Source organism: Pleuronectes platessa, chromosome 23, assembly GCF_947347685.1.
Source record: "Pleuronectes platessa chromosome 23, fPlePla1.1, whole genome shotgun sequence".
Classification (NCBI taxonomy): domain Eukaryota; kingdom Metazoa; phylum Chordata; class Actinopteri; order Pleuronectiformes; family Pleuronectidae; genus Pleuronectes; species Pleuronectes platessa.
Window position 1 is genome coordinate 3,859,846 of NC_070648.1, and position 22,254 is coordinate 3,882,099.

Consider the following 22,254-nt stretch of genomic DNA (forward strand, 5'->3'; position numbering starts at 1 on the left):
CCCAAAGCGAACCCAGTCTGACTCAGTGCTGCATCCAGCAGGGCTGCAAAAGAGAGTGCGGACAGTCGGTTAATTGCCAGACACGGCCGGCTTCACAGCTGTGTGTGTTAGCGCGACGGCTTCTGTCACAACACCATTCATCAACCTCAACAACTGCAACGAGAGCGAGGGAGAGAGAGAGACACACACAGAGAGAGAGAGAGAGAGAGAGAGAGAGCAGCTAATTCCACGATGTGATGCCAAGGGGGGGGGGAAAGGCTATCTTGGCTGGCAAATGAGAAAAACCAATTCAATTACCACACCCTACTGGGCTCTGTAAACGTAAAAAATGCTGAGAGAACCAGTTGAGGCGCTGACCGTGCTCCGATCGGACTCGGCGCTCTGGGTAATTGGACGGTGGAAAGCTGGTTTGATTGAGTGGGAGGAAGAATAACAAGAGCAGTTGGAGTGTGAGCGCCAGTTGGACGCTGCCGGGCCTCAGCCTGGCTTGGCAATCTGCCTCACGTCATGTATGTTGGTTATTCACGTTCATTTTTAAACTGTTTTCCATGTTCGTTGCATGTGTTTGACATTTGTAATGTTTAAATGGAGGGTTTAGATCTGTCAATATGACTATATATGGTAATAAGTAGAAAGAAAAAGCCTGTTTTTACAGAGTTCTTACTTTTTGCATATCGGATCTCCTCTGTTTAATTTTGTGGGCACAAGGGTTTTGAATGTTATCCAAGCAAATCTACGGTAACATGGTCTGCACAATATTAAACTCATTACTGAGTGCATGTCCAGGACATCGGCCGGTTTCAGTCTTTGTATATTGATGTTTTGAATCTGATGAAGACCAGTTTGCTCGATCTGTTACAGGTTAGGAGCCGAAACTATGAGTTGATTCATCCAATGTTCAGTCAGGAAGACAGACTTCTGCGAATGCCACATAAAGTTGACGCTCTCCATTCCTGTCCTCGCTCGCGCCACAAATTACATAATTTTTGTTGGCAAACAGCATCAACTTGACTGGTCTTGCACCTTCCAACTCCTTGAGAAGCCTGCAAACAGGTCGCTCTATATATAGAGAAACTTTTGTTGAGGCAAAGAATCGTGCACGATCTCAAAGTGGTGCTCAAGCTGTTCTGTTTAGCGTTTCTTGTTCTTTGCCTTTTTCTGGCGCTAAGAAGAAGACTTGCACTTCACCGGGAGTCTACAAGGGAGAAGGCTTCGTGTTGATGTCACAGTTGGCGTGAGCACTGACCGCAGCATCGTTCAGTTTCCGTTATCTCAAAGCTCCACCAGCGCATCCAAGTTGTCCTCCAATAAAATCTGACACTCCCGACGTGAGCCAATCGCTTGCGAGCTGTCAAAACGTTCATTAAGCTGTCATGTCACCACAGAGACGCCTGAATGACCCACGTCAAACCCTGCACCACCCAGCGGCCTGTGGTGGTTTCCAGCATCCAATCAGATTTGGCCTCCATCTCAATCCGCCAGTCAGGTCGTTGCTGTCAAACCTCAAAATCTCTTCTCCTCTCTCTCGACACTTCGGTGACTCACTGCCACCCTGAGCCAAGCTGAGTCCACTCCTCATCTCCTCCAGATCCCCAGCATCTCTCCATCCCATTGTCAAATCTCCAGTGTGACCAGTGGGCGGGGGTTCAACACTACACACAGCCTGATTCCCTTTTAACACACATTCTCCATGTTGTGCAGTTTTGTTCAAATTATCTATTTGACATAAACAGCTATTTTCAACAGAACTATATTGAGTGGAGGAAGAGATACCACGAGTTACGTCATACTCGTGAGATCATCACCTCACTAACCGAGCCGTGATTTGGATATAAACAAAGACAACAGTGTGGTGGCGACTCCAGACTGGCGTGTTGAAAGTGCTTAGACGTGGGGAATGATTCGGGGACTGTCGCCTTTCTTAAAACATCCATGAAAACGAATCCCATCTCGTCCAGACTTAGCTCCGACCACACTGCTCAGACCGACGCAGCATTTTCCTTTCGTTATGTTGACGGTTGTTGCTGCAGTTGCATTTCTTCCTCGTGTTCCTCTCCTTCTCTCTCTCTCTCTCTCTTTCTCTCTGTTTTCTCCTCCAGAGGCGTTTGTTTGTCTTGGCACCGGCCGGAGGAGGAGATTTCCTCTGCACGAGGAGGTAACTGGAGAGACGTCAGTGTTTGTAGTGCAGATTAATGGAGAGGTTTCAACTTATTGATTCTGCTGTTTGTTCTGGACCGGGGCCCCTCGTCGGAAAGATAAATTATAACTGGACCTTATGGCATGGAGAGGAAGGCCGAGCTGGGGGGTCACACGAGGAGGAGGAGGTGGAGGAGGAGGAGGAGGAGGAGGAGGTGGCGTTTTGGGTGGTATTGCTTGGAGATGGTGTGGAGTTGGCTTTTCATTTCTACAAACACTCTAAATCTCATCACAAATCAGGAGAAATTTGGATCATGAGAAAAAAAATCACTAAATTACCAACACAAATAGACTGTTGCTTGGAGACACCTGTGTTTAGACGTTAGAATTATAACTGATTATATTTGTACGTTTCTGTCTTCTCCACTGGAAATTGCTTGGGGGGGGGGGGGGGGGGGGGGTTCTGGGTGATCGGTCGGGCGTCTACTGGGACGAGTTTCTCGCCAGTTGACGGATTTTTTAAACATGAGCTGATTAAAACTAATATTTCCAGAAATTTAAAATCTTTCCCCAATCAGACCGGGGTCAACACAAACACACAAAACAGGATGGAGGCCGATTTGCATGGTTCACATTCATGTACTAATCACGCACACAGTCATTCACACAGACACAGACACACACTCACCAAAGAAAACAAGTCGATGGAATCTGGCAGCATCGAACTCTAACCTCAGCATAGCAAGTGGTTTACTAATAGACCCACACGCCTTCGCCCATGAGAACGTGTTATTTCGTGTGCCACCACGGGCTCTTTGAAATAGTTTTGGTTTCCTCAGGTGCCAACGTGTGACGCTTTTGGTTAAATCTTAATCTCAAGATGCCAAAATAAATCCATATTCTGTAAGTGTGTCTGTGATTTTTGTCTGTAATTACAAAGCTGTCGATTTTATATGGATATGTGAGCTTGAACCCATTTTATTGAAACTGGTTGGAAGGACGGGACAAGGGCCAAAAAGAGCAGGTCCAGGAATTTGATAATTACTTTTTTAATCATCAGTTTCAATCAGTTTCTTTAATAACTGTGAGATGAAGGTGTTTTTAACATTTTCACTGATTTCCAAGGGAATAACTCATGGATCCTGATGAAAAAGAAAACCAGGCCTGTTTAGAAGACTGATATCTACGAGGGTGTAGTTAGGTGCAGCATGATTGAATTCAAGGGAACTCTCAGGCCTTCACAATAAGAGAGATAACAATTACAATCATCAAACCCAGTCTGCTCTTTTATCTGGATATAAATGGATGTTTGTGCCAACTAACCGGCTTGGCAGATGTTAGCACTGGAGTTCAGCTCAAGAACATTGCAACACAAAAATACCAAAGATTTGGTTTTCCTTTGCAGAGCTGTTCAATTTCCTTGGAACTCATTTATAAAAGAACTCTGTTGTACATGTGCACAAACGCTGAGAATTGTGCAAACCAGAGAAAATAATATTTATTAAAACCCTGGCATGCGTACCTGCAAGTAATGAACTCTTTATACATCACATTACAGATGTTCTGACACAGGAATCAAGGTTCCTGATTGTGTGAGTGTGGTCGCTGGTTATATTTGGATCAATTTGTGGTTTATCAAGAAAATGTGACAGATCCTTATACCTGCTCAAACAGACTTTGTATTACATAGAGAAACTTTTATCCCCAAACTTCGTGCTAAGGTTAAAATACTCGTGGAATCGTAGCTTTTCCAGTGAGATCGAGAACCCCCCCCCCCCCCCGTTTCCTAATCATCCCCACAGTTGATCCCAGCAGCTGAGTACAGGCCCGTGGAGCTGCTGACAGACGGATCCTGTCCCCGCTGACGCCTCGCCGACCTTTCACCCTGCCAACAGGGAATTATTCTTCAAAGACTCCTCGCCCAATCGTTTCTGAACTCCCACTGACCCCGCCCACTATCTCACACACACACACACACACAGACACAGACACACACAGGACTGGTGTCAGCAGCACCTATCAATTGCTGAGCAGTATTTTAAGTAAGAGGGAATCTGTGTGTAGGTGTGTGTGTGGGTGTGTGTGTGTGTGTGAATGCACAGTGGAAAGAACACAGTGTGAAGTGAGTGTACATGATGTGTGTATAGGAAAGTGTGTGTTCACAACCAAGAGTGTAAAGAGCTACAGTTGCTTTATGTTCACATCAAACTGATTCTCATTTTTGGTAATAATGCATTAAAGAAACATTTTAAATGCATATATATGGTCCTGTTTGTTTTATACAGATTCAACAGACCTCTTCACATCAGTGGAGGTCAGATGATGAGAATCTAGTAGGCATTAATCATGGGTCTAGTTGTGTTTAGACATGTTAATGAAGATTTATTATATATAATATCTTTAATTAAGATTAAGATTCCAGATGTTGGGTATCGTGCCATTGGAATGCTTTATCCCAATGGTGCATAGAGTCCTAATGTTATTATTTACATCTGTCATTTTCAAGTTAATATTTCTGATCCGGAGAGAAACGGAGGTGGAAGACTTCAGCTCCAGATGTGGGATTCACCACATCGTCTTTTTTTCAGGGATTGAAAAACGTCTGGTGTTCTGATCAGCGGCGGCTTTTTCCACCGTTTGAAAAAATCTGAGCTTTTAAGGTGCGATTTAAGAATGGGAACATAATCATCCGGCACCGGAGCCAAATTCCATTCCAAATAAAAACCGGTGACGAGCACGGATTGAAATCGATGCAGCTCCCTTTGAACTCTTTAGGCGCCAGTACTCCTTAAGTATTGTATCTGAAAAAACTACTTCCTGCAAAACGCATAAAGGAAGCATTCAAATGCTTGCTGTCATTAACTAAGTCTCTGTTCAGATGTGCACACTGGGAGCTGCAGTGGGGGAACTGGCCCTCACCAGTGAACAGCAGCTCCTGTAGACTCCACACATCTGATTTCTATAACAAGCTCACACTCCTCCTTACTGCAGTCATTCAATTAAAAAGCCTCTTCACTGGGGAACAATTAATTCCCCATTAAAATGTTTTAAAGGCACAGAAAAAACAAAAGACACCGTGATGGATGCGTCGGTGGAGAGGTCTGGAGTTTAACTGGTTTCCGTCGAGGGGGTTTACTGACATCTGTGTTTTACAGAGTCGGGAAATGTAAAGATTTTCTCCGGTGTCCTCCGCTGAGCTCATTCCCTGTGAAAATACGAGGGTCACTTCGACTTCAGGGTCTCGACGAGCAAGTGAATGATTTCTTTTGGGCCTGGGTTGAAAGGCAAAGTGGTGTGTGGCAATTTCCACCCTTGCAAGTGACCAGCTCCTGATGCATGGAGCAGGAGAACAGGGGGGAGCAGGAATAAGGAATACCTCTGAAAAGGGGAAAGAAACGTTTGTGTGAGACGCCAATGATATCAAATCAGTCACTTTTGTGTTTTTTCAAAGTGTTTCTATCCCTTTTGTGAAGTTCCTTTGAAGTTCCTCGTGTCTGAATGGTTCTATATTACCAAACTGGCCTAGCCTGACATTTAAAAGATTGATGCATTCAGCTATGAGAAGAAAAATAAAAATCCCTGGATAGAAAAAGTGGGAATGTCGCACAAAGAGATACTCATAATTTGCCTGTGCACACATTCGCATTTCATATACACACAAAAACACAAACATCCTGTTTTTTCCACCGGCCCCCAATCACCTCGTTATCATTCTCTTAATTCTTCCCTCAAAGGGGAGTCTCTGGTTTTGGCCCGAGCGAAGCCCAGTTATTTGACCGCAGCTGCCTTAACCCCGGGCCAAGTGGGACACACATCCACTCCCAGCACTCCCAGCACATACACTCTGCTGGAAAACACTGGAGAGGACCCTCCAGGCGGGAACACAGGAGTGACGCACAGAGAGAAGACAGACTGGTAAGGGAGACGGATGGACAACGAGAGAAACACAAACACAACAAGTTGACACAGAGAACAAACTTAGCAGCACTCGCAGAAGAAAAATACTTAGTCAGCAGAAACTCCAGTGATGTACAACATTGCAGCAACTGAACAAAAACTGATTTGTGGCTATTTTCTCTAAATGATTCCAAACTGGTGGAGGGTAATATATCTCCGGCTTCCTTCAGGTTAAACACACACTCTTGATTTACTCTGCATACTCGTGCACTCATTCCCACAAAGTCCTACTAAGATCTTCTCCATCCATTTCAAATCCACCCAAAGCCGCCAGCGCCTGCCAGCTCCCTCAGGATCCGTCCGACAGGCAGTTACACACACCACCAACCAAAGACGCACTAAACTGGTAAAATATAATAATTGCACCGTGTTGCTTTCTAATCCCAACAACTCAAAACCGGGAGTTAAGTATCTATTCTGACACCTAAGCGTTGGACTCACATTTAGTCTCCTGATGGATAAAGACCACCTATCGTAGGAAATATGTAAAGAAGATGAAGCAGGATAAAGCAGATCCACCGAGGTCCTACATGGCCAAGTCTGTGGCTGCTGTAGTGGATACAGATGGGAGCAGGATGCTGGGAGGAAACCAGTGACCTTGGACTGGGCTTTTTAAAAACCTCCAAGCTGTGTCTGAATTGAAGGGTTTTTGTTCCAGCATTTGGAAAATCTATTAGAATAATGTCTCAGAATAAAAAGAGACTGAAACAAATTGAGCAGCGATTTTTTGAGATTGTAAATCAGCAACTGGTGGATTTCAACGCTCGGTTCACAAAACGGCAAATTCACAGACAAAACAACTGAAGGCTGAAGACACGTTTAGTTACTTCTGCAAAGATAAGGAGACTTCAGCCTCCTGAGCAGACGGCTCTACAGCTCTGTCCCAATTCAGCGGCTACATCCTTATCTGGTGGTTCCCAGCATTCACTGCATTTCAGCAGCAGCTCAAACTGGTTAATGATGCAATAGTGAGGCTGGCACAAGCTGGGGAGGCAACTCTGAGAATCCTCTGTGGACCAGACCATCTCAATCCAGTTCAGTTCCTTCATTGTCTAAACTCCAGAGCTCTACTGGGATCCACTGTCTGGTTTTCTACCTGAACCTCTCACGAACCTTTACTGCTCGCTGCCGTGACCTATGACCTCAGCTGACCTCTCGCCTTGCATATATCTGTCTGTTAACATTTACCCGGAGAGACGCGATAGCCAGGAGATGGAAAAGGGTTCAGGGTTTATCGATACATGCTGACAGGGAACGGAGGGATGAGTTGGAACACAGCTTTGAAAATGATCTGATGAAAGACGAGGTCAAAAAGCAAATTCATGAAGCATGCGCAGATTTGCTGATTCACAGAAAACTGAAACGCTGATTCAGTTTATTCAATAAATCTGAGCTTTGGATTTGGATTTGTTCTTAGTTCCTGCTTTCAGTCTTTTTTATTATCAGCTCATATCTGTTTTCTACTCGGCTTTTGTCTCTTACTCGTCATGCTCAATTTAATATTAAATTTAAATTCCCTGCTTCATTTTCTCTGTAGACAAAATCCTTTTTTTCCTCAACTTTTAAATTCGGTTTCTTGCTGCTTCTGATCTCAGGTCAGTTGCATCAGCCTCGTCACGCACGCTGCTTTGTGTGTGTGTGTGTGGGCGAGGAGGCCTCGGGGTCGTCTAGACGTCAAGAGGTCGGAAAGTAGGCCCCTGTGACTGGAAAATACTGAGTCTCCATTTCAGAGCGGAGGGCAGGGGTGAGCGGAGTGTGCTGAGAGAAGGAGCAGGAGCGCTGTTAAGTAACAAAGGCAAATATTTGTCTGTGCAATTAGACAGAAAGAGGACGAAGTGCAGTTCAACTCGTGTCGAGGGGCCGATCGCTGGAATAGTGAATTTATGGAAGGTCGGTGATTCAAGTTCCTGTAAAAACAAACTGCCTGTAAAACTAAATTATTCTCAACCAGCGAAATCCACCGTGTCGGCTTCACCGAGCAGCAGCAGTTCAACAAGCACCTGAGAAGAATCACCAACTTTTCTACTGGGAAGATCTGCAGTCGGACAGATATAAGGATTAAACCGTCTCACCTCATGAATAAAAAGAAAACCTTGGGTCAATCAGATCCTAAGAAGTCGACCGGAAAAATGAGAATTTGAAATTCTGATCGAGGAGCTGGGAAATCCTCCTGATCGCTTCCAGGTTTATTTCAGGATATCGGTGTGGTCCAGTTTGATGCACGACTAGCACACTATAAAGAAGGAAACAAATTTCCCTTTATCCAATTGACCTAAGGAAAGGACACACACACACAGACACACACTAGGCCAATATCAGCAAATCAAACACGTTGTGAAAACTTGGACGAACGTTCCAGAGTCGACGTGAGAGCCTGATTGACACAACTTGACGTATAGAATCTATCCAGAGTAAACCTTAACGTTGACTGGAGAAGCAGAGGATGGAATAAAGAACCCAGAATCCCATCCATCATCAAGAACCACACATTACTCGTATCCTGTTTTTCAGATTTGCAGATGTGCTGCTGCTGCTGCTGCTCAGTTTCATATCAGACAAAAACAAAGTGGTCAGTTAGTCAAGTCATCTGTGGTTGACGTCACCTTGGAACTCAGGAAATCGTGCCATTGGAAGAAAGCAATGGATGGATAAATAAAAGAAGGTGTAGGAGGTAAAGATGAAAGAGTTTGAAATACTTTTAAAAAATCCCTGGATGCGAGTTTTGGTTCCATAAGAAGAAAAAACAAAAAAAGACTCAAGGAAATGTCGAAATATGGCTTCAAACCCCAGAGCTTCTTTTCCTAGAAACATCAGCACTGTTCACGTCCACACTGACAGTGAAGCAGCTCAGTCAGAAGAGAGAAACACATATTTGAGGTTGATGGAGAAAGAATTATAAAAGAAGAGAATTGAGACTATTTCTGTCGGGAGCGATTCCACATGAAGAGGCCCAGAGGAGCGGAGCCGGAGACTAATGCATTTCTTCCTCCTGAACCCAGAACACACAAATCGAGACACACACACAGACACACAACACAGACACACACACAGTCATGTTGAGTCTATCAAGTCGATCACCGCAACCGTGTCTGAATCCTTTTCCAAGTAACGCCCTGAGACTTAGGGCCAGGTAAGGTGTGTCTGCGTTTGAGAAGTGCTCATAATTACAACGTGATTTCATGGCATGAAAGTCAATTAGGAGCCAAAGTAGAAGTCGAGAGTCACATTAAGATATCTGCTTACAAGAGAAAATACATTTGCAATACATCAGCGTCTGTGTTTTGACTGAAAAAAGAGGGAATTTCAGGTGGAGCCGGCTTTTCCAAAACCAACGTAATGTGTAATGATATTGAATCCTTCATATATTCAGGGAGTTTATAGTTTTAGGATTTAAACTAAACAACTTGAGGAAATAAAATCACAAATTATCTCTGTTAAACCTACGACGTAGCTGCTGCTGTGGTTTAAGAGGACAAAAGTCAAAAAGGTCGAGCGGAAGGAAAGTTTCAAGCTATATTTTGATATTTAAGTTTATTTTCATATTCGGATATTGAAATATTTCATTTACGAGCTGTGTAACTTCACCACTTCCCTAAAAGTAGATCATGTTTATGTTTCCTGGCTTATAAGTGAGATTTCCACTGTGAACCAACTTCAACATTGTGAGATATTGAATCTAATTCCAGAAATCTCTGTCCTACTCTATGTGAGGCACATACGTTGTGCGATTTGGACACACAACACATTAAGAAAACTTGAATAAACAAGCCAACATTATATTGCCCTTGCTGTTGTGTAAACCTCCATTAAGTTACAGGTTTCTGCTTTAAAATCAAAATAGAGAAACATGTTCTTTAACTCCTCCACCACTGATCTGATCCGTTTCTGATTTACCAGCTCACCGATTCATGAGGGACGGTCATGACCCACGTCCTAGACCCAGAAGGTTTAAATGTGTCTGTGGACGTTCCTGTTCCTGTCTGGCCTCGGTCTTATCAGTGCTTCTCTGGCTGGTAGGTGAAGCCTTCTTCTCTCTCACCCATCAGACACTCTGACACTGTGGAGGAGGAGGAGGAGGAAGAGGAGGAGGAGGAGGAGGCGACAGGGCCGAATCGAAGGAAGAAGCAGACACAGTGAGGGGGAGGAAATGATTAAGGGTGAGATGGCGGGAGGAGACAGTTGCTCAGACAGGAAACAGAGTCTTTTTCTTATCATCTTATCTCGACCGGGTCCGGCCTCTGGGACCAGATGAAAGAGATGCACCTTGCTTTCATTTGCTGCCTCGGCTCCCTCACTTCAAACTGAGGCCATTTGCTTTCTCTCCCTGCGACTCAGCAGAGTTCAGAGTGGATTTACTGGCTTGTTTAAAAAGTTGCCCTGTAACTCGGCCAGAGGGGTGAAAAACTAAAATAAAAAAACATGGCTCCAGTGAGCAAATATGTTTTCTAGAAGTGAAAAGTCCTCTGAACGCACAAAACTTTCCAGCGCTCAGGTGATGGATGGAGTTCATTCCCCACATTCATCTCACAGCGCTCTACATCTCATTACTGCTTCATCAGAAAACCAGTGTGTGTGGGTTTCATACAGGACGAGAATGTACAGTTCACCCCCCCCCCACGTCGAATACAAGCAACTTACACAAGCCTCATTTAATCTAATAGAGAATGTTTTGAAAAACAATACTTCACATGATGGCCGTAATACGTCAAAGCCGATGAAGATGACGTGCCCCTGCCTGAGAGGGCACTGGGGGGGGGGGGGGCCTGCGGCTGTGGAGCAGGCATAATGGAAAAGGCATTGAAATGGGAGAAATGGGAGAAAAATAGTGCTGACCCACTGGAATGAGACGGGGGGGGGGGGGGGCTCACAAACACAGCCCGAGATATTTGTTTCGCTTATTGTGGTCTGGCAAAGCTCGATGAAGAGAGGGAGTGGAGTCGTGTCGGGGGGGGGGTTGTGACGGACAAGTGACCACCTTGTGTGGAACATCAACTGGGACGACACTGGACAAACACTGGCTGGGAGTCAAGACTCCAACTGGAAAAAGAAACAGAGCCGGCCTCCCTCTAAAAGATCTATCATTCCTCAACTACCCGGTAAAATGTGTTTCTGAATAAAAACTCCTGCAATGACTATTTAAATGAAAGTACTCGTTTATTAGGTTTTTAAATCCTAATGAAAGCTGCACAGCTCTGCAAATGTTCCTGATTGGTCCAACCCTATATATTCCTATAAGACTTACACATGCATGTCCATGAAAGCAGACACACACAACACACAAACACACACACATTCCCAGGCACAGCTTCGTATGTATAACATGAACCCTCTGACTTATATATATGATGACAACCATGTAAAGACGTGCAGCTGCTACATAAACTGTGTGTGTGAGTGAAAATGTGTGTGAATAATGAGCGTGTGTGTGTGTACTGGTCCCATTAGTAGCCACTGGATCTTGTTGGCGATCCCAGTACAGATTCCAGTCCCAGAAACACACTCCTTTCTACTATGAGGCTCATTTTAACTCCTCCAATATCTGTTTTTGACCCAGATTGAGTTCAACGCGGCTCCACCACTCCACCACTAGTCAGGTAAAAACATTAGCCACATTCTTCCTCTCCGTCCAGGGCTGTCCCTCCCTCTTTTTTCCTCTCCTTCTTCCATCCTTTGTCCCCCACTCCTTTCCTTTTCATCATCTCTCCTCACACGCTGCCCATCTGTCTGTGTCTTATGCAACGGAGAACCGACCCAGGGAGGCGGCCAGGTCCAGTTTAGCGCTCGGTGCTGCTCCGCCAAAGTCGAGGTCCATTTTTTTTATTTATCTGGCAGCGCTCGGCGACTCAGAGGTAAATCTTCAGCATGGAGACGAATGATGAGACAGAGAACAAGTGATGGCAGAGGGGGATTTTCAGCTGGCTTTTACAGAAACAGCAATTTCTCTCCCCGTGTTTTTATAGCTGACACTCGTATCCAAAGCAAGTTATAATAAGAGCAACAATGGAAAATACAAAACGTAATTCCTGGATCTACAAGATTAATAGCAGCCGACAGAATAAAGTGGAAGGCTTTGAGTTGTGTTGCCTTGAAGATACTCGGGTCACGTAAAAGGTAAAAGCAGGGGGAATAAAAACGAGCTGAAAAGAACTTATTCAGCAAGCGGAGGAGGAGGAGCCGGGATTATGCTTCAAATACTGTACCCCAGTTATTCCTCCAGGACCTGAACGCACCAGTCAGCTCCTTTAAAAGACGCGCTGGGAAACTACAGGGTGATCGATCAGTCGTTAGTTATAAGGATGACATGTCAGTGGGCGAGGTTTAGGATAGACAGATCCCAGACAAACGAGACACAGGGAATCACCATGACAAGAGAGCTGCACTCTTAATAAACTCATAATGTTCCACGTTTACCTCGTCTACATTGTTCCAGGAGCAGAAACAGACACAGACTGATGTCCTGGCTTCCATCAGAGCAGTGGAGACAACTGGACGAATGGGGAGAGGGACCCTCGGAGCACAGGGATTTAAAGCTCTTTACATTTTTAGAAGACCAATTTATTGCCTGGTTGATAACAACTGGCCGATAAGATCATTCTACATTATAAACAATGCATATTTTACGTAGAAAATTGTTTCTTTTCTTGATTTAAGAGTTATTTATCGTTATTTATAATAAAATGTAACGTCAAACTGTTTAATATCAAACCTCAATGACATTTCATGGTCACAGAAGTTAGATAACGACAGGTATCACTGATAAATTAATGATTTTCTAACTCCTAACATCGACTTCCACATATATTTTAGTCTCATCACTTTATACACTAATCAAACGTACATTTCCAGCCCTGCTCTTCTCGAGCTTTAGGTGTTTTGACGCTGTGAGACTTTGGTATTGCTGCAGGAAACGAGGAAGCGTCTTGGCAGCAGCGTCTCAGAACAATTCAAACGATATGTGACCCTGAAGGCTTCGGTTATGACTCAGGCAGAAATCTTTCCAGCTCTTCTGACAGCGTTTGAAACACTCTTTCCTCTGATGGAACTGAACTGCTGCTCCGTCCATGTGTGTAACAGACAAACCGTCAATCACGGCTCAAGGCGACGGGGCCAGGTCGGGCTGGAGTGGAACGTCTCTTTCAAGCTCTCTCTTTGTCGTTCTTCCCATAACAACTTGTGTCACTTTAAGTGCATATAAATGACGGCAAAATTGTGCGTTCGAGGGTGCGGGTGTGCACATTTATCCAAAGTGACACTTTGGAAAGCAGAGTGAGGAGCTGGCCGTCGGGAGTGAAGAGGGAAGATTTTTGTTTAACAACCGAGATAATGACGCACGTTGTCAGGGAGTCTCTGTGGGAAGATAATCATAAAGTCCTACACATGAAAACTGACAAAAATAGTTGTACAATAGGAGAACAAGAGAGAGAGAGAGAGATGTAATCCTGAGGTTCTTTCCTTTTCCGTTAAGCCGAACAATCCTAACTTGAAGCAGGTGGAAGTGTCAGATCACTGGTTTCAGAAAGTCACAGAAATAGTCGGAGACACAGAGGCTCCTGATTCCTCAGCTATCAGACACAAGGCCGGCTTAGATTAAGGTCAATCAGATCAGCTACAAACACTTTTACCTTTAAATTATTTTTATAAAGCACTTTTCAAGTCTTTCCAATCTTATCGATCACTCAAATACTGTATTTACACCAAAATTAGTAATTCTACACGTGATTTAACGCTTCTGGAAAAAAAACGAGCCAGGGATCGAACCACCGACTTTCTGGTTGGTGGACGACCCTCTCTACCTCCTGACAGCCACCCACTGTCATCCCTTCAATCATCAAACCTGGAACGACGATGTGACTTATTAGTGCAAGACAGACAGAAGTAATGTGTTTACATTAGTACAACATTTGCCAAAGCAAAGTGAAAACTCCCCGAATCAGGAACCTGCACACGTTGATGCTTTAAAGCTCGTGTGTGATGTACGAGGTGAAAAGAGAGACGGCAGCGGGGAGACAGAGACGAGGAGGACAGCCCCGTCTCTACATGCGCGGCCGGTGGAAAAATGTCTCCCTTAATGGATTCCAGGTTTCTGCAGCGCTCAGAACAGCCGAGACCAGCCAAGGGAATAAAATATGGCATCATTATTATTATACTGCAATTCCCAATTATCTTCTCTCTCCCTCCTCCTCTCTCTCTCTTACTTTCACTGTCTCTCTCTTTTCTTTCTCCCCTTGAAACTGTTCTTAGATGATAGAGATGATCAGACACCATCCTCCCCTCCATGATCCTGAAGGACCGATCTGAGGACAGATTGTCCACGAGGACACGTTTAGGGACCAAAGCACAACATCAGTATTTACAAGCACTCACACACTTCACAAAATTGCCAGTTGGACACGCACACGCAGGCACTGGGCCGTTTCAGCTCCGTCTGAACACGCCGACAGCCGGATGTACGCGCCTTTGCAGGTTAGCATTAGCAGACCCATCCTTTATACAGGAGGGGGGGGGGGGGGGTGGAAAGAGAGGACAAACACACACTGTTTTCCCTCTTTCCAGTCGGAGGATAAAACAAAGCAGAGACGAGGTGATAAATCACAGGCGGCCTTGTTCACCTCCTCCATCATGCACAGACATGGTAAACGTCAGAGTTCATCCATCAGGCGTATCGTGAAGGCTTCTGGATTCACCGACTCTCACCAGCAGAAGCCACACCGGAGTGGCACGTGAATATCAGAGCGATACTCAGTGTTATTCTTTTAATTAATAACCGTCGACTTGAGAGCCTGAGCAGCAGCATCCCCCGTCATCTCTGGATGATTCAGACATCGCTTGATAAATGGCTCAAAACATTCTGAGCCTTTGAGAATTTTTTCGATAAGGCCCCTGAAGAATCTTTTGTTGGTGTTGCTGTGGTCCTCAGCAGCTGGGACGTGGCCCAGCCGCCTCCTTATCTGCACTTAACTTAGGAGAGCGAGCTGAAAACCCGCCCTGAGGGCCAAGCTTTCAGCGCTAAGCCAGAGGATCGGTCCAAGGCTGTTAGCTCCACACAGGGATGAAGTGGAAGGTAACATCTGCCAGAGGTCGGCTGACCTACCCTTTTCTTTTTGTTTGTCTAAGAAACTCGGCTGATGTGACACGTTCACAGAATTATAGATCAAACCCAAAGCGATTCATCAGGAGACACCTATGAACCGGCTCATTTGTGGAATCGGCCAATCAGCCTGCATAGAATCATACATCTAACCAGACGAGCTGTTATGAGGCTGCTGGAGGAGAGAATGGAGGAGAGAGTGGAGGAGAGGAGAGAATGGAGGAGAGGAGAGAATGGAGGAGAGAGTGGAGGAGAGAATGCAGGAGAGAATGGAGGAGACGATAGAGGGATAATGGAGGAGAGAATGGAGGAGAGAAGAGAATGGAGGAGAGAATAGAGGAGAAAATGAAGGAGAGAATTGAGGAGAGAGTGGTGGAGAGAATGGAGGAGAGAATGGAAGAGAGAATGGAGGAGAGAATAGAGGAGAGAATAGAGCAGAGAATAGAGGAGAGAATAGAGGAGAGAATGGAGGAGAAAATAGAGGAGAGAATGGAGGAGAGAATGGAAGAGAGAATGGAGGAGAGAATAGAGGAGAGAATAGAGCAGAGAATAGAGGAGAGAATAGAGGAGAGAATGGAGGAGAAAATAGAGGAGAGAATGGAGGAGAGAATAGAGGAGAGAATAGAGGAGAGAATAGAGGAGAGAATAGAGGAGAGAATGGAGTAGAGCATGGAGGAGAGAATGGAGGAGAGAATGGAGGAGAGAATGGAGGAGAGAATAGAGGAGAGAATAGAGGAGAGAATGGAGGAGAGAGTGGTGGAGAGAATAGAGGAGAGAATGGAGGAGAGAATAGAGGAGAGAATAGAGGAGAGAGTGGAGGAGAGACTGGAGGAGAGAATAGAGGAGAGAATGGAGGAGAGACTGGAGGAGAGAATGGAGGAGAGAAAAGAGGAGAGAATAGAGGAGAGAATGGAGTAGAGAATGGAGGAGAGAATGGAGGAGAGAATGACCAGGCTTCTTGGAGCCGACTCATATCAACTCTTTTCTGTGTTTAAGCAGAGAAGCCTCTCAGAGTACCAGGACCCCTGGTCACCTCCTGGACTCGGTCCCTGCTGCGCCTCAATGAGCTTCTTGTCTCACACCACCTCTCTGACTCGGAGCAGATGATGATGCTGCAGCAGCCGGCGGCGAGCGGAGCTATTTGCTGTTTTCATGTGGGACGGCGTTCAAGCCTCTGAAGTTTGCATCTGCTTCCCTCGCTTCAATGCACCCAGTCATAACGGCTCCTTTGCATATTTGTCACCCTGCCATGATATTAGCCAGGTCGGCCTCCATCTGACTGTAAAGCAACACGAGGGATTTAATGACACCTGCAGCATTTCTGAACAAGTTGCCAAAAAAATTAACTTCATCTCAGTGAATCAGAGACGAAGGCAAACCTGAGGTGAGGTGTGTGTGTGTGTGTGTGTGGGTGTGTGTGTGTGTTTATACACGACCAGACCCTGTACCACCAACACAGCTTTTGCAGCTGGGTGCCTGTGTGTGTGTGTGTGTGTGTGTTTGGGTGTGTGTGCATGCAGCTGGGTGTCAGGCAGCCCAAATCAACAAACCATAAACAAGCTGACATCTTGACCCCCACATGTAACCCCACATAACCCCCAGATCCCTGCGACCAGAGCCGGCTAACAAACTGTAATGCTTTTGTTTAAGATTCATCTCGAGGCGCATTTTACCCCCAAGACTCAACAGTTCCCTTGGATTCAATCAAGCTCCATCAAATTAAGCGCACTCAGATGTTTCAGATTTTCTCCTCAGGATTCATAAATTACTCAATGGAAAATTGGTGAAAACGTTAAGGAAAGAAAGTATTAAAACAATTCCTGGATCTGCCTCCTGATCCTGTAAATATGTGATGTTGCATCAAACCAACATACAAACAAATAGCCGGGGGTAAAAACATAACCTCCTTGGTGGATGGATGAAACCAGGCAGAATGGGTGTCGGACAAAACCTCATCAGTAACACTGAAGTAATTCATATTCATCCAGAACGCTGCCCACGCTTCACATCCTCGATTTGATTTATGCAGGTTACTGTGGATCGGCGTCTGTGTGCGTCTGTGTGTGTCTGTGTGTGTCTGTGTGTGTCTGTGCATGCCTGTGCTCGCTCCTAATGGTATTTTCACTGGAAACTCCTGAGCAATTAGCCGGCGAGTGGCTTCCCCTCACTATCTCCTGGTGTGTAATTTAAAAGGAAGCAGGAGCAGCAGCAGTAAAAAAGTCGTGCGGGGCCTCATTAACCTGCACTGAGCCTCAGTCGAGCCCTGACAAGAGAGCAGGCTGCAGACCTACTGACGCACACACATGCACAGACACACACATGCACAGACACACACACACACACACACAGACAGATTACCAGGAAAGGTTCTGGAAGCTACGAGGAAAGTGAGTGAAATCTAAGAAGGCACTGAACTTATTAGGACATGTGTGTTCACTTTCTGGAGCAGACTGACTCTCGTGTTTCACTGGGATCAACGTTAGAGCCACTTTCACTTGATCTGTGGTTCTGACTCACCGCCGCCCTCTGGAAGGCTCCTTTGGTGTAGGTGCCGCCCCCCCGGTAGTTGATGGCCGGGATCTCCTTGTTGAACAGGGAGCACTTGTGGTGGTGGGACTTGGGCGCCGTGATGTGGTCCACCCTCGTCACCACGTGGGTCTTGGAGGAGAAGGTGACCAGCGCCACCCGGGTGTTCTCCGCCGCCACGGGGAAGTCGGACAGCATCTTGCGTATGAACCTCAGCTCGCTCAGGAAGTTGTTGGCGCCCACGCTGGACGACTCGTCCACCAGGAACACCAGGTCCAGGCAGGAGCTCTTCTCACGCAGCTCGCGGACGTTGCGCTTGAACGCCAGGCCGAGGCGCTCCACTTTGCTCTCTGCGCTCTCTGACAGGTTGCCGGCTGATGATGAGGAGGAGGAGGAGGTGAGGGCTGACATTTGCCTGGACCGGCGGGACTGCACCTGGGCTTGGGACTGTTGGGCGGTGGTCCATACGTCCAGGAGGCACAGGACTAGAAGACAAGAAGTCCATGAGAGTGTTAAATATCTTTGAGAAATCATAGTGACCAGGACACCTGCACTGAGGGGTAAGAAGAAAACGTGGATCCTCAGAAGGAACTCAATGGGAATGTGTCTCTTATGCCTGCATCCGTGTCCAGGGACATAGCAGACAGCAACAGTCCAGTGCAAAGTTCCTCAAAAGCATTGCTGGCTCAGGAGGAGGCGTCTTCCCCTGTCATCCACAACGTGCCTCCGTTCATCTGCTTCTCTTCCTCTCCGCTGGACGACAGCTCCGGTCCCGTGTGGAGAAATGTGAAAAAAACGTTCAGGCCTGCTCACGAGGTGTCTGTCTGTCTTCCTGTCTGTCTGTCCTGCACAGAGAAACCTGAACAGCACATCTGGCTCTTTCCCTTTTTCTTTCCCTGTGGTTACAAATCAATAGGTCCTCTCTTTGCCCTCCTGCCTGCTTCTCCTGTAGGTTGTAGGTTCTCTCAGGTTGTGCATCAGATCCAAAAACGATCCCCCCCCTCAAAGAGTCCGTCCTTCAGTGCTTCTTCAGTCCCTGCGTGTTGCCCCTCAGGCTCCTGTTTGCCTATGAGACGCTCCTGCCTGCACCGTCAGCCAAGCTCTGAATGCCTGCTCCCCTCTACTCCCCAAACCATTTCAAAAACACACACAGAGGAGGAGGGAGGGAGGAGGAGAAAAGTTGAGAGAGAGAGAGAGAGAGAGAGAGTGAGAGAGAGAGAGGGAGGGAGAGAGAGGCTGAAGGGAAAAAGGGGGCAGGCCAGTCGTGGCCGTGAAGTCATTTTTTTTTCTCCCCCCTCTTCATCTCTCCTCCTCCTTTCCTCTCACCTCCCCCCTATCTCTTTCTGTGTCACCCTCCCCCCCTGTATCCCCCCCTTCTCTCTCTCTCTCTGCATGTCTACCTCTCTCGTCCGGACGGTGGAGTGAGGTTCGGTGTCAGCGCAGCGCCTCGCCTGTCAACTTGTCAACATTCCCAAAAGACAACACCAGCAACAGGCGCTGTGATCAACTCCATGTGTTCACTCGAAGTGCACAGGAGATCAGTTCAGAGGGAGATCAAACAGAACGGGGGGGCCAAGGATCAGATTAATCAGATTAAAAAACTCACACAAGATTTGAGATATTGTACCAGATGGACGTTTGGAGCCCTTGAGGAAATAAAACGTCAAATCTCAACCTGTGAGAGAGGAAACAGATACATGTGCTTCGTCAAATCATCCCTCTCTCAGGAGATATCACTTCCCTCTCTCCTCCGCTCTCGTTACTCGCTGCGTATCCTGTTCAAGAAATGGAGAAGAGGGAAGAAATGCCCTTCTCGCTCCCTGGGTTTGTCTATTTCTTCCTGCACCACAGGGATTCGCACATGCACTAACACACACTCACAGACACACACACAGTTTTACTACATCTCATTGCCTCAGTCTCCGTCTGTCTCTCTCTCTCTCTCTCTCTCTCTCTGTGTGCTGCTGTGTTTTCCTCCAGTGATTTTATCTGTAACCAAAACAAAGGCAGCCGGTGTTACAGAGGCACACGGCGCCCATTAAACTAAAGGCCTGAGATTTACGGCTCAGAGCTGGATTCACAGGGAGCTGCAGGGGCTGATAGAGAAGAGAGAGTCAGAGAGAATGAAGGAGTGGAGGAGCAGGGCAGAAAGAGGGAGAAAGAGAGAGTGAGAGAGAGAGAGAGAGACAGGTACATTAAGAGGCCAAAAGTGTGTGGACATCCAAACGCTACTTCCATGTTTGACTATCTGAGAAGTCAAAGTACACTTATGTAAAGATGGATTCTGTCATTTTAGGTTGTACCTATCACATTGATGCGAGTTTGGTTTTAATTACTTATTTGATGCAATATCAAGAGGGTGTTGCATCATGATTGACAGCTGAGACTGACTCACGATGGTTTGGGCGTGTGTAGCGACAGGACCTCGATACCATGACTACATCTCGAAGACTCCGGTTCCAGATGCACAAGATGGTATCGTTTGAATCCAGGATACTTCTGCTCCATTTCTGGACAGTGGGAGGAGGTGTCGTCCATCTTTATGTGAAGTCTACGGGGCAAATAAAGAGGGGATGAAGAGACAATGAAAAAAGAGAGTTGACAGAGGTTGTGTGTCTGTGTGTGTGTGTGTGTGTGTGTGTTGTGCTATTGGCCCCAGTGACACGCAGCTCAGGCACAGAGTGTGTATTAATCAACGTCAGCCAGGATTTCTTTCCCTCACTTAGCAGCACTGGAAATGTCTGCACCAAAGAAGAAGAAGTGGGAATAGAGCGCAGTGTGAAAAGAGCGGCCTGATAAACTGGATGAGAGAGCAGCTGAGACACAAACACACACACACACACACACATTGACCCAGATCTACACACAGGACACAGATAGATACAAGAAAACACACACACACATGGTGAAAGGGGGATGAGCACAGCTGTGACTTCCTGCTTTTTGGCACTGGGGACCCCTCACCAGACTTTCGTGGGGGTACCCAGGGAGACAGGGGGTTGGTGGATGCATTTATGTGTGTGTGTGTGTGTGTTTGTGTGTGTGTGTGTGTGTGTGTGTGTGTCCCAGTGAGGGCGGGGTGGCCTATTTGTACAGTACAAGGCCTCTGAGAAGGTGACTTACAGTTTGAGTAAAAACACTTTCTTATCTTTCTTCAACTCTTAAATCAAAAGCAGAATCACTTCTTTTCTTTGTCTTATTCTTTGGTTAAATGTGCGGCACAGTAACACAATAGAAAATAACAGCATCTAAACCGTTTAAAATCCAAATAAAGATGTGGAAATCATCTTTGTTTGCCAGATATAAAAATTAAACCAAATACAAATGCTCATTTCAGCCGCCACAGTTTAAATATAATGTGAACTTTCCTCCAATCCCAGACCACACTTTCAAAAACAAAAATTAGGGCTTTCTGTGGATTTGTCAACATCACGCAAACATAGAATGATGGATGTGTTTTGGGAAGTGTCACACACTAAGTAAGGCTTCATCTTCACCCTGAAGACTGAGGGACAGACTTCAAAGACCTCAGTCTGTGGTTTGACCTTTTTAATGATAGAAAATGTGTTTTTCATCCAGAGGGAACATTTAAAAAGTCATTAAATCTATTATTAAAAGAGTCCAGATAACATCACTAAGTGTGCGTATCGCTGAGGCCCTGCACTCTCAACAGTGTATAGTCCAGGGTAGTTTGGTTAATCATAGTTAATAAGTGTTTTACAGCTAAAATTAGAGCCAAACAGATTCTGTTAAAATATCGGTTTACCTATGATTCTGGCCGATTTGAGCGTTTTACAGATATTTTGATATCTGCGTTCATGTTTAACACTTTAATTTCACAGAATTAACAATGCAGAAAGATTTATGTTTATATTTTACATTAAAAAGTTTGTATATATTAGTTATTAATATTAATATAGTTTATGGGGGGATATAATGATGCCATTTAAAAAATTTGATTTATAGTGTATCAAATATATTATATACACCTTTATTTCATACCAGTAATAATTGAAAATTAACATTTGAAGGTGTTAATGGCTCTAGAATTGTATATGAAATATAGGTTGAGTATGCAGCCTCATTTATGGACTTCATTTCCCATGAGCACTTGCCTGAGAGCCACAGGTGCGTTTGATTTAAACACACTCGTCTCCCTGAACTTATCTTTTTCTCTTCTTTGTCAATCTCTGTAAAGACGAATCAACAAAAAGGGACAAGTTACAGAGAATATGTTTGATTTCATGATAACTTTAATAAGTGTAATTTATCAAACACGGTTTAAAACCGTTGGATGGAGAGCAGCAGGAGCCTTTAAGCTAACATGTCAAACCGTCCTGCGTCATGTAGCTGAAAGAGAAACTCGGTGTAAATGTATTAAAGTCTAAAGTCGTCGTTTGTAAAAGTGACAGAAACAAGTTTAATCTGTTTGAATATAAATAAAAGTTCACTGACCTGCTTTCAGCTTCTTCTCCTCTCAGGCTCAGGGTGAGTGTGTTACACTGAGAGGGGCGACAGCGCCACCCGCAGGCCGTGAGGTGTCAGTA

The 22,254-nt window shown here is 45.5% G+C and overlaps 1 protein-coding gene across 1 annotated transcript in view; it reads right to left on the reverse strand.

Moving 5' to 3' along the window:
* Window positions 1–18,878, reverse strand: part of svep1 (sushi, von Willebrand factor type A, EGF and pentraxin domain containing 1) — a 75,281-nt gene extending 56,403 nt beyond the window's left edge. The window contains exon 1 of the mRNA XM_053415782.1: window positions 17,699–18,878. Within this exon, the coding sequence (XP_053271757.1) occupies window positions 17,699–18,241 (543 nt within the window). The 5' untranslated portion in view covers window positions 18,242–18,878. The remainder of the gene's footprint in view (window positions 1–17,698) is intronic.
* Window positions 18,879–22,254: the final 3,376 nt, after the last annotated feature.